The 11298-nt window shown below is 40.2% G+C and overlaps 1 protein-coding gene across 1 annotated transcript; it reads left to right on the top strand.

The window, feature by feature from the left end:
• Positions 1 to 1664: 1664 nt before the first annotated feature.
• Positions 1665 to 2912, top strand: or91a2 (olfactory receptor, family 91, subfamily A, member 2). The gene has a single exon (XM_017351101.4). The coding sequence runs from the start codon at positions 1665 to 1667 to the stop codon at positions 2643 to 2645; it is 981 nt and encodes a 326-aa protein (XP_017206590.2). The 3' UTR covers positions 2646 to 2912.
• Positions 2913 to 11298: the final 8386 nt, after the last annotated feature.

Below are 11298 nucleotides of genomic sequence, written 5' to 3'. Positions count from 1 at the left end.
CCTCCAGCGCTGTGCAGCCGATCTCTCTCCTCTATCTCGGGTGTGGGTTGTTTCTGCTAGCTCTACTAAAATTTGCCAAATTTTCTTCTGGGAAGCCCCTGCAGCAATTTTTCAATGACCTCTTTTTCAGGGCTAGCCCTGGGTACCGCTTAGGTTGTCAATGAGGAGCCACAAACAGGCTGAGCAGGTGAGGTAGGCTGCTTTTAACTGCACGGGCCCTGCTTTCAAAGGACCAGGAATTGAACAGCTAAGCAGTGCTTATGGGTGACAGTCGCACTTGGGCTAAAGTTTTCCTCTTTATACCTTATAGTCATCATTCCTGGGAGCCTCCAGAGCGTAATAAGCCCACAGTGGCTCCTTGGGTAAAAATGGAGCTAGAATTTTCACTCATTCCTCTTTAGGCTAGACTCTTCTCTTACAATCACTCCAAACGTGTGTAAATATGAGTCTATTTCATCCAGGGTGCTAAGTTTGGTAGAATGATGGTAGGCTGCAATGCTGGGGTCCGGGAGCGAAACTCACTTGGCCAGCTGTAGCAGCTCTTGTTCCAACCATTCCTGTTTAGTGTCCAGCGAGTCTGTGAACACTTGCTGTCTTGTGGAAATCTCCACAAGGTGGTGTATAATTTCTTCCATGGCCGTTGACGTCACTGCTCTGGGGTACCTGGATGGCAGAAGGCGTAGAGATTGGTGTGGAGAGCGGCTGGGTTGCTGGAACAGACCAAGGACAGAATTTAAATATTCCCATTTCACAGTTTGGATGTGTTTTCTGCCCGCATTCTCCACCAGTTGTGGCGAGAAGAGGAACAAATGCAACGCAACACTGGACTGGATGTACACCCGGAGCGTGATTTATTTACAAGTATTTTCCAGAAGCAATGCAAGAAGATAAGTGGTGTAGACAGGGATGCTTCTGAAGGGTGAGTGAAGGGAACCTGGGAATCTGCAGAGGTGCAGTCGTGCAGGCTCGGAAGTTAAGTGACGCTGATCTATCGGCTGGAGTCTGTGTGAAACAGAGAGGTATAATTGTCTGGGTAAGAGTGGAGATCATAGCTCACTGAAGCACTCATGTCTTGTCCTTAAATCCTCTCCCTCTGATGTAATCGCGGTGGCGATGATCAGCGTTGATGAGGTGTGACCAGGTGACGGCAATTTGTCTCTCGCCACACTATCCAGTAAGTAACGTCTTGTTTTGTTCAGATCTGTCTGTTTTTCACTTGGATTTGTACAGGTACAATGTACAGGTGCAATGTACAGGTCTATCTATGTCTTTTGATTTAAAGTGTGTTATGTACAGTAACTCTATTGCTCAATAAGTTTCACTGGCACCAGTAATTTCATATTTGCTCCTGGCTTTCCCTGCCTTCCAGTATGGTGGTGTAAACAAAATGACTATCATGTTGTCTGGAACTCTAGAAGCATAATATTAGTTCATTAGGCCTTAAGTGCTGAATGATGCAATTTTTGTCCAACTTTACTTCATCATATTCATCTTAAATGATGAAATCAGTGCTGTGGTCATAGAAACATCTGCAATGCTGAAAGACAAGCATTTGTAAACAAAAAGAGGTCCAGCCCATCTAAAGCTATATAAAAACAGCACAGAGGAAGGAAAGCTCAGATGTTTTTCCATCTTTTTTATGGCAAGTTTATTTTGCTGTCATTATGAACTCCACAGCAAACAGCAGTCTAGGCAACACATTTATTTCAAAAGCAATAAAAGAGAAGTCTTTGACGGTGCAGGTGCTGGTCGGTATTCTTCTGTATGTAAACGGACTGATGATTTTCACCTTTCTGAAGAAGGAGACCTTCAGGGACACACGCTACATTCTGTTTGCTCAGACTCTGTTTGTTGACTCTGCTATTATGCTATTTGCTGATTTAACCCTTGTAGGTTCGGCTTACCAATTGTTCATTCACATTATTTTTTGCTACATCTTCTGTACAGTCATGGGTTGGCTCAGTATTTGTTCACCTGTGACTCTTGTAGCCATGTGTTTGGAGCGCTATGTGGCCATATGTTTGCCTTTAAGACATGCCAGCATCTCCAGTCCCAAAAACACCATCAATGGGCTTCTAATCGTATGGGGTGTCAGTGGTGTTGTCCCAGTGGTTATTTTTATTATCGCATTCGCTTATACTCCTACTAACGCCATGAACTCTTATGTTGTGTGTAGCATTGAGGTCATGTTTCAAGTGAAATGGTTGGCAGACATGAGAGCAGCAAGTCATCAGTTGTTGTGTGTCATAACATTGTTTATCGTTGCCTCCACCTACATCAAGATTATGGTTGCGGCCAAATCAGCCTCAGCCGAGAACAAGAAGTCAACATATAAGGGTCTCAGAACTGTTATTCTCCATGGCCTTCAGCTGATTCTGGGTATGATGCAGCTTATAACACCGTATATTGATATTCTAACATTGAAAGTAGATATCATGCTGTTTATTAATGTAAAATTCTCAAATTTCATGTTGTTTTGGATCTTGCCCCGTTGTTTGAGTCCCTTAGTTTATGGATTACGAGACAAAAAGTTTTATAATGCTCTTAAATATTATGCCTTTTGTGGCATTTATGTTTATAAAAAGCACAAAATAAAAGATAGTAAAACTATTGGAGGTGCTTTGAGCATTTCCATACACAATTAAACCTTACACAACGTATAGTTTGTTACTTCATTAGAATAAACAGCACAAATGTTTAGCATTGATTTTACATTCATATGCATGGCTAGATGTAATTTATTTTATTAATTATGTGTTTATTAATCTATCTGTCTATAACTGTTCACATCAAATTAAATTTACAGAAGTGATTAAATAAATATAAAAAGCATGTTATCTGAAAATAAAGTATGAAAATAATGTTTCAAATAACTTTTGTGAAAGTAACATGTCAAATATATGGGTAAAGTCATGTTCATGGTCATTTACTATTTAACATACATATTTATATAAAATGTAAGCAACATACATATTCTGACATGGACAATTAAGTATTCAAAGAATAAATAATCATACTATATTAATTACATGACATTTAAATGAGTGGTTTGAAGGGCAGTGAAAAACTATAAAGATTTAAAATAAAATAACCAGTAAGAGTTAAGAGTTAAGAGTAAGAGCAGAGTATGAATGTTTAATTAGCAAAGGAATTACATAGTTTTCCTTAAAATATTGAATGCATAAAACATTATCGGTGACATATATGCGTCTCATTGGCACATCTGTGATCAAGACGACAATTCTTTGTAACATATCCAGATTAATGTGAGCATACCACCATTGATGGTAAGAGTACAAAAAATTGTACTTAAATACAAGTACTGTTACATTGCTGAAATTTTACTCAATTACAAGTAAAAGTACTGGTGTTAAAAAGTACTCAAGTAAAAGTACAAATTACTCTTCGTAAAAACTACTCAAATTACAAATTACTTTTTTAGCTGGTGGTATTGGTGGAATTATCCATAAATGCAGAGTCAGACAAGAGCCAGGCAGTAAAACATTTTACATAACACATTTAAAGATATTTTAAACACTAGATACTGTTAACAGCATTAATTATAGATTATAATTGTAGAGCACCTATAGACGAAACCTACAAACATGGAGAGAACATGCAAACTCCACACAGAAACACCAACTGACTCAGCCAGGGCTTGAACAAACAAACTTCTTGCTTTGAGGCGATAGTGATACCCACTGCACACCATGATTATTTTACAAAAACAATGTTTTGCTATTTTGAGTATAAAGACAACCGAAATATGCACAAATAAAAATTAACTTTTTATAATTTCAAATGATGCCTCTCTTATCTGTACGAGCAATAGATTAATTAGAAAAAACACTTGCAAATTATGGAGAAACTTTGTTAATTACCAAATTCGCAAACTGAATTATCCAGAAACCACAGAACAACACTACCTAGTGCCTAAACATATTAATAATAAATTAAAAATCACACAAAATATGGTTATATGTCTTCTTACCATAATGTGTTTTTTTCAGATTACAGACTGAAGTCTTGTAACAGGGTTTCTTCAGATATCATGATGTCAAATTTAAGACTTTTTAAGACCTCTTTAAGACCATAAACTATTCAATTTAATACCTATATCATAATATCAAAAGCACGCAATAGAAAATGCAAAAACACAACATTTTTGGTAAAATAAAATTACTGAAGACAGGTTAGATGCACCATTGAAGTACAGGAACAAAAAAACAAAGAAACAAACATTTTAAGGCTGATTTATACTTTCGCCTGGCTCTTGTGCACGCACCTTACGAAATGGAAAAGGCTTTAATACTTGACGCGTTCATCGTTGTGATCATTCTTTAAAACATCAGGGGCCAATCAAAAGAAACCCACCGTAAAGTCAGACGGATGAACAGAGAAGAAGAAAGTTTCCAGAACTACGTCATATCATTAATATTGTTCAAGATTTTTTAAAGATTTTTTTATTATTTTTATAATTTATTATGATTACAAAGTTGGGTGACGGGGTGGTGCCGTGGTTAGCGCTCTCGACTCAAAACAAAAAGGTCACTGGTTCGAGCCTCGGCTGGGTCAGTTGGCATTTCTGTGTTGAGTTTGCATGTTCTCCCTGAGTTTGCGTGGGTTCAAGATGCTCTGGTTTTACCCACTGTCCAAACACATGCATTTTAGGCGAATTAGGTAAGCTAAATTATTTGTTGGTGTAAATGAGAATGGGTTGCAGCTGGAAGGGCATCCGCTGTTTAAATCATATGCTGGATAAATTGACGGTTCATTCTGCTGTGGCCACCCCAGATTAATAAAGGAACTAAGCCTAAACGAAAATTAATAAATGATTATAAAGTTTTTTAACTATTCAAGATTTTTTAAATCAAACTTTGATGCATCACTCACTTTTGTTTATATCTTGGATAGTTCTACCTATTACAGTTAAATATCAATGACAACAGAACATGAGTTACTCTACAATTATATTTTTTATTCTTTCAAGAATAATAGCAAAAAATACTTTAAATTATTTTGCCCAGTCAACAATTGACACATTACTGTCTAGCTAGTTTCTGTCCTCTACTTATGAGCTGAAAAGGCATTAATGGTCCAACAATCCTGTCCATTATCACCAATAAAGCCTAAAAATTGGGCATCAGTATACTGTAAGCCGATAGGTTCATATATTCTTTTCCAGTTATCAAAGACATAATTTGTTTCTTAATTTTTGTTACATTGTTTTAACTTTAAAAATATACATCAGTGTAAAACCTATACATGTTGGAAAAACATATTCTGTAATATTAAAACCACCTGGGTCTCCACTTTTGCCATGGCCTCTTTTTTTCTTGTAACAAACTTATCCCTCAGGTTTTCCCAAACTTTTTAACAAAACAATTCCTTTCCATGGCTGTTGCAAGAATTATTGGTCATCTGGTTATCTGGTTAATATATTCACGTAGCTGCTCCTACCGATGCAAATTCTGTTTTTACTTTTGATATTTGTCGCCAGTTTATCAGAAGGGGGCGATTTTGTTCTCTTTGACTTGTTGGACGGAAACGCTGCTTTATTTGCATAGTCTTTTATGCATATTCCAGTTTTGGGCATTTTAGCATTTTTAGATGATAACATACCTATTCACACTGCATCAGCACAGCTGTCCCCTTTTTTCCCTATGTACCTGTAGGTGAACAGCTCCTCCAGGTGTGGCCATGGGCATTCATCCTCTGCTATTTCTTCCTCATTTCTTCTGTCTTAAATCTCTATATGTCAATCGATAACTTTGTGACTGTATGATGATGACGGTCAGCTCACATAAATCTGCAGCAGCCTGAACTTGTTTTTTTGGTTCAAATAATGTACCAGGCTTTTCATTGGTCCGTTAAGATTAGCTTTTTTTATTGGCTACCGAAATGCTGGTCTGTACGTGGTTGACATATTCATTTATTTACAGTACTCTATAACGAATTGTGATTTTAAAAGTAACAAACTAGATTACTCAGCTTAATTTGTACTCAAGTACAAGTAAAATTAAAGGGTAAAAATTCTACTCATGATAGTACAATTACCTTAAAAATGTACTTAATTACAGTAATGTGAGTAGTTGTAATTCGTTACTTCCACCACTGCATACCACCAAGAAGGACGAACCACATCAAACAGGAATAACTGTGGACGCAAGAGAAAGATGTCTGAAAGGGATGTCTGGGTGGTGACTCAGATTGTATCTGAAAAGCATAAAACCAAAGTTTCCCAACTCACTGCAGAATTGTATGTGCACCTCAACTCTCACGTTTTCACCAAAACTGTTTGTCATGTGCCCCGCAGGGTTAATATGCATGGCTAGAGCTAAATCTTTTGTCACTCATGCCAATGCCTGACATCGGTTTCAATGCTGTTAGCAGCAAAAACTTTGCGCTGTGGACAATGTGAAATGTATTATTCTCAGATGGGCCCACGTTAAGGTGTTTCCCACAGCTGTTTTTTCTTTGGCTTCCTCCGCCAGGGGCACCTGCCAGTAACCTTTTGTACCTGGCCCCACCCAGCCAGTCCAGGAGCTCATTCACTCTGGGCATGAGAAGTTATTGTAAAAGTGAACAGTGCCATCCTGCTTCGGTACCATCACCATTGGGCTGGACCAAGGACTTCAAGATGGCTCGATAATTCCTAGCTTTTTCATTCAGGAGATCTTCTCCTTTAATAGCCTGTCGGCGGTCCTCTGGTACACAGTAGGGTCGCTGCTGGACAATTTGTCCAGGGGTGTCCGGATGTTGTGCAAGTAAGTAAAGTTTATTTACAAAGCACATTTAACTTCAGTTTGGCACTGACCAAAATGCTGAACAAAACCATGGCACACATTCTAAAACAGTAAAATAACAATAAAAGTAATAATAAGTAATAATTTTTGGTGCCAGTTTAAAGTCTAGTTGCCGCATTTTAAACCAACTGCAACCGTGCCAATGAGGATTAAAGGAGACCAACATTTGTCTAGGCAGGATGTGATAAAAGCATGTATGACTTTTTTCAGAAAGTGTCCACCCGAGACAATCATTGAACACATCCTGCAATTGACTGACCAGGGTCTCCAGCTCTGTCTTCTTACCCACTGACTGCTGTTCTCCCATCATCATTTTTGGCGGGAAGCTTTAAGTTAAGACTGCTAGATCTTTTTAGGGTGCTACCCATTTTTTAAAGAGATGAATGTGGTACACCTTTTCTTTCCATCGTCATCCTGGCTGCCGAACCCTGTAGTTGATCGTCCCAAATTATTTCACAATAGGGCCTGGCCACGGCCAAGAACCTTGCTATGATGATGGAGACTTGAATATGAACTTTATCCCCAGCTGTTGGGGTTGCGTGGCCAGTCATAAAGCCTTTGCTGGGTGCGCTGGGATGCCACTAGATGTTCCCGGACCAGATGCATTACACAGCCTATGTGCTTATGCATGTTTCATACGAGCTCTATTACGCTGCAATGGGGGGTCGGTTCCTGCTCCCATGTCTAGCCATCTCTAGCCACATTGAGCAGTCTTTGGGGCTGGCGCCCAAACAGCAATTCAAAAGGGGTAAACCCGGTGTATGCTTAGGGTACCTTTCTGATTCCAAAGAGCACATATGGAAGCATGTGGTCCAAGTCGCACAGATCCTCTGCAACTACTCGACCCAACATCTGTTTAAAAATCTGGTTGAAACATTCCACCAAGCCGTCTGTCTGGGAATGATACACACAGATGTGTTGAGTTGTTTTACCTGGAGTAGCCAGCAGAGGTCAGCTATCAGCCAGGGAAATGGATGGGGTGCCTTGGTCAGTAAATATCTCTGAGGTAATTTCCACTCTGCTGATGAACTGGAATAGCTCTTTCACAATGGATTTGGCGTTAGCTAGCCGGAGGGGAATCGTCTTGGGGCACCTGGTGGCATAGTCTACGATAACCAGGATGTGTTGACGACCTCATGCAGATTTCGGCAGTGGGCTCACCAGGTCCATACCAATGCGCTTGAAGGGCACCTCAATGATGGGGAGAGGTACGAGCGGGCTGCAGGGAGGTTTGCATGGTGATGTCAGCTGGCAGATGGAGTAATCCTTTCCAGTCTGGCAGCGATCTTCTCCACGAGCTGCTGCGGCAGGGGCATTACTTCTGTCAGTTGTTGCACTATTTCCTCGACCTCGAATTGGCTCCGGGGAGAGCAAGCATGATGACAAGCTGAAAAACAAGCAACAACTATCAGAGAGTAATGGGATAATTTATTTTACTCCTCTTAAATCAGTATTCTCCACCAGTGTAGCGGGGAGGAGTGAAAATGCAGACACAAGTTGTAAGTGAACACATGCCTGAAGGGATTTTTTATTTGCTAGTGCTGGTGAAATAAAACGTGCCATAGGCATGTGAGGTCCACTAGTGTCTTTAGTTAATATCCAGAAAACCAGGTGCGGAGGTGCTCAGGTAAGGTAAGGGTGAGTTGCTTTTTTTTTCTTCTGTGCTCATGTGGTTATGCCGATCGCCCTTCTTGGTCACTCTGTTGTGTCTGAGAGAAAGAGAGAGAGAGAGAGAGAGAGAAATCATTAGAGTCATGAATAGCTGAAAGGCTTCTCATCCTCAGTCCTTGATGTGGCTTTTTTTAAAGGGCTTGGAGAAATGAGTCCCAGGTGTTGACGATCAGTGTTATTGCATCCAGGTGCTGTGAATGCTCCTTTCCAAGCATGACGCGGATTATCCATTGGATGGCTCGCCACATTTCTGAACTGCCTTAAAAAATTTGAGGCTTCGATTTAACAAGGTACTGAAAATATTCCTCAGAGATCTTGGTCCATATTGACATGATAGCATCACGCAGTTGCTGTAGATTTGTCCACTGCACATCCATGATGCGAGTCTCCCGTTCCACCACATCCTGAAGGTGTTCTATTGGATTGAGATCTGTCAACTGTTGAGGCCACCACCAGCCTGAACCATTTATAAAAGGCAGGATGGATCCATGCTTTTAGTTTTTGACACCAAACTCTGACCCTACCATTCAAGTTTGAGTTCTCAGTGAGAAGTACACTACTCAGTAACCTGACTCCACTTCAGAGCACAGGTGAGCTCCTTGAAGGGGCTCTAACCTAAATGATAGACACTTAAGTCTTTTGCATCCTGTCTTGGAGCCAAATGGTATCATAGATCTGCACACATATATGTAAGTCGTGCCTGTGTCTGAAAAGTCTTTTCTCAGGGGAACTCACTTTGGGCAGTTATTATAAAGAGTTTTAAATCTGAAAATCAGCCCAGGTGGTTCAGTGTGGTACAAGCAGCAAGGGCTGTTCCTCGTCTTCCCTGACCCTATACAGTGTCTGTGCAAGAAGTCTCAAAGAGGTAAATGCATATTTGTGTAGACCTCAGGATAAACTGTGAGCCAATGCATCCATGTCAGGATCATATTTGGTCAGGTTGGACCTTTGACAAGGTTTCCTCTAACAAGACAGAATGGTAGCCACTGACCCCTGAACTTGGGAGAGGGACCGAGTGGCAAACTGCAATGCATACCTAAGTGATGGGCTGGGCAGTACAAAACAAGCCAACAAAGCCCATGTATGCCAGTACATTCTAGAGCAAAGGTGTCAAAGTAAATTCCTGAAGGGCCCCAGATCTGTACAGTTTTGCTTCAACCCTAATCAAACAGCTGATCCAAATAATCGAGGTCATCAAAAGAATCTTGAACACCTTGATTAGTTGCATCAACTGTGTAGAACTGCGGCCCTCCAGGAATTGACTTTGACCCAAATGTTCTAGAGCAGCGGTGCTCAACCATGTTCCTAGAGATCTACCTACCTACAGAGTTTAGCTCCAACAATAAACAACACCCATAAACTAAATAACTAGGACCTGAACAGCACTTGATAATTACAGGTAGGTGTGTTTGATATGGGTTGCAACTAAAGTCTGCAGGAAGATAGATCTCCAGGAACAGTGTTGAGCTTCTCTTTTCTAGAGAATCAGGGTGCTGGAGGTGAGTTTTGTGGTGTAGTTTATATACAAATATTGCAACCTTCACAGAAGTTTGTCATCTGCTCCCACTTACCCTGTCAGTGGTTATGAGTGGGTAGGACCTTTTTGTCTTGGTATAAGGTATCATTTACCTCATCTCTCCTAATTGCCAAACAGTAGAACAAACTATAAACTAAGGTAACAGCCTGAGTTTTTCCTGCTGAATTTCTGATTACTTGGATGCATGGTTCAGGTCCAGCTGATGTAAAATGTGACATAAATGTTAAGGGCATCCTAATTAATGATCCAATGTGAAACAATTGTCTGTAGTTTGTTTTAATAGGCCCGTTTTTCATATATGAGATCAAAGTAAAAATGCTGTTTAAGGCTCACGGATTATATCTTATGGCACCTTTAATTATAAGTTGAAAATAAAACAAACTAAAACTACCCCAAGGAAGAAAACTTAGTAATATCTGGGCTTGGCTTGCAAAACTAGACTTGAAAGTAAACAGCCAGTAAGATGCAAGAGCCACAACCTGCATAGCAAGACATGAAAACATGCTGCAACAGATAAACAGAATGCTAACACATAATAATAACATATGACTGAGGTGCTGGGAATCAAACACAACAGTGCGTACAAACACTGTGTGCATGGCTTGAGCTTGCCTGAAACCATATGCCCTAAACACAGAGAGAAAAACAGGAGTGGACACAGTCTAAGCCAACCCAAAACCACACAACCCAACAAAGACCATGTTGAGAAATCCATAAACAAACTACAAAAAAGTGACAGAACCCTGACAAGCAACCTGAAACGTATTTAATAATTCAACCTAGATTGATTTTGAATAATGGAATCAGCCTATAGCATACCTCCAAACACCATTTTTCCTGGGAGTTTCTCTTATTTCAAACTCATTTCTCACCACCTAACCATTTTGCGTTTTCTTTATTCTGGAAAACTCCTGTATTGCACCCACTATCCACCCCTGGTCATTTTTTTCCTACAGTCTCCAACACCCCCCACCCCCCAGTTGCCAATTTTGGTATAGTATCCGATCACCGCTACTGTCCGAGACCTGGTTCATGGTAACTGCTCAACTTTGTTACTCAGACAACTACACACCCCAACACCCCCACCCCCCAAATGATGGCAGATATAGCCTATAGAAACATCTTTACTTTCCCTGATGACATTTGAGCGTCTGTGAAAACAATAAAGTCCAGCCCATCTAAATCTCTATAAAAACAGCACAAAGAGTGAAGTGTTCGGAGGTTCCCTGCGCATCCCAGCATCCACATTCAGGTTCCTGAGGCAAGCTTATTTTTGCTGTCATT

The sequence above is a fragment of the Danio rerio genome, chromosome 15 (genome assembly GCF_049306965.1).
Source record: "Danio rerio strain Tuebingen ecotype United States chromosome 15, GRCz12tu, whole genome shotgun sequence".
Lineage (NCBI taxonomy): Eukaryota > Metazoa > Chordata > Actinopteri > Cypriniformes > Danionidae > Danio > Danio rerio.
Note: the sequence above shows the minus strand (reverse complement) of the source record. Positions and strands in the feature narration are given on the sequence as shown.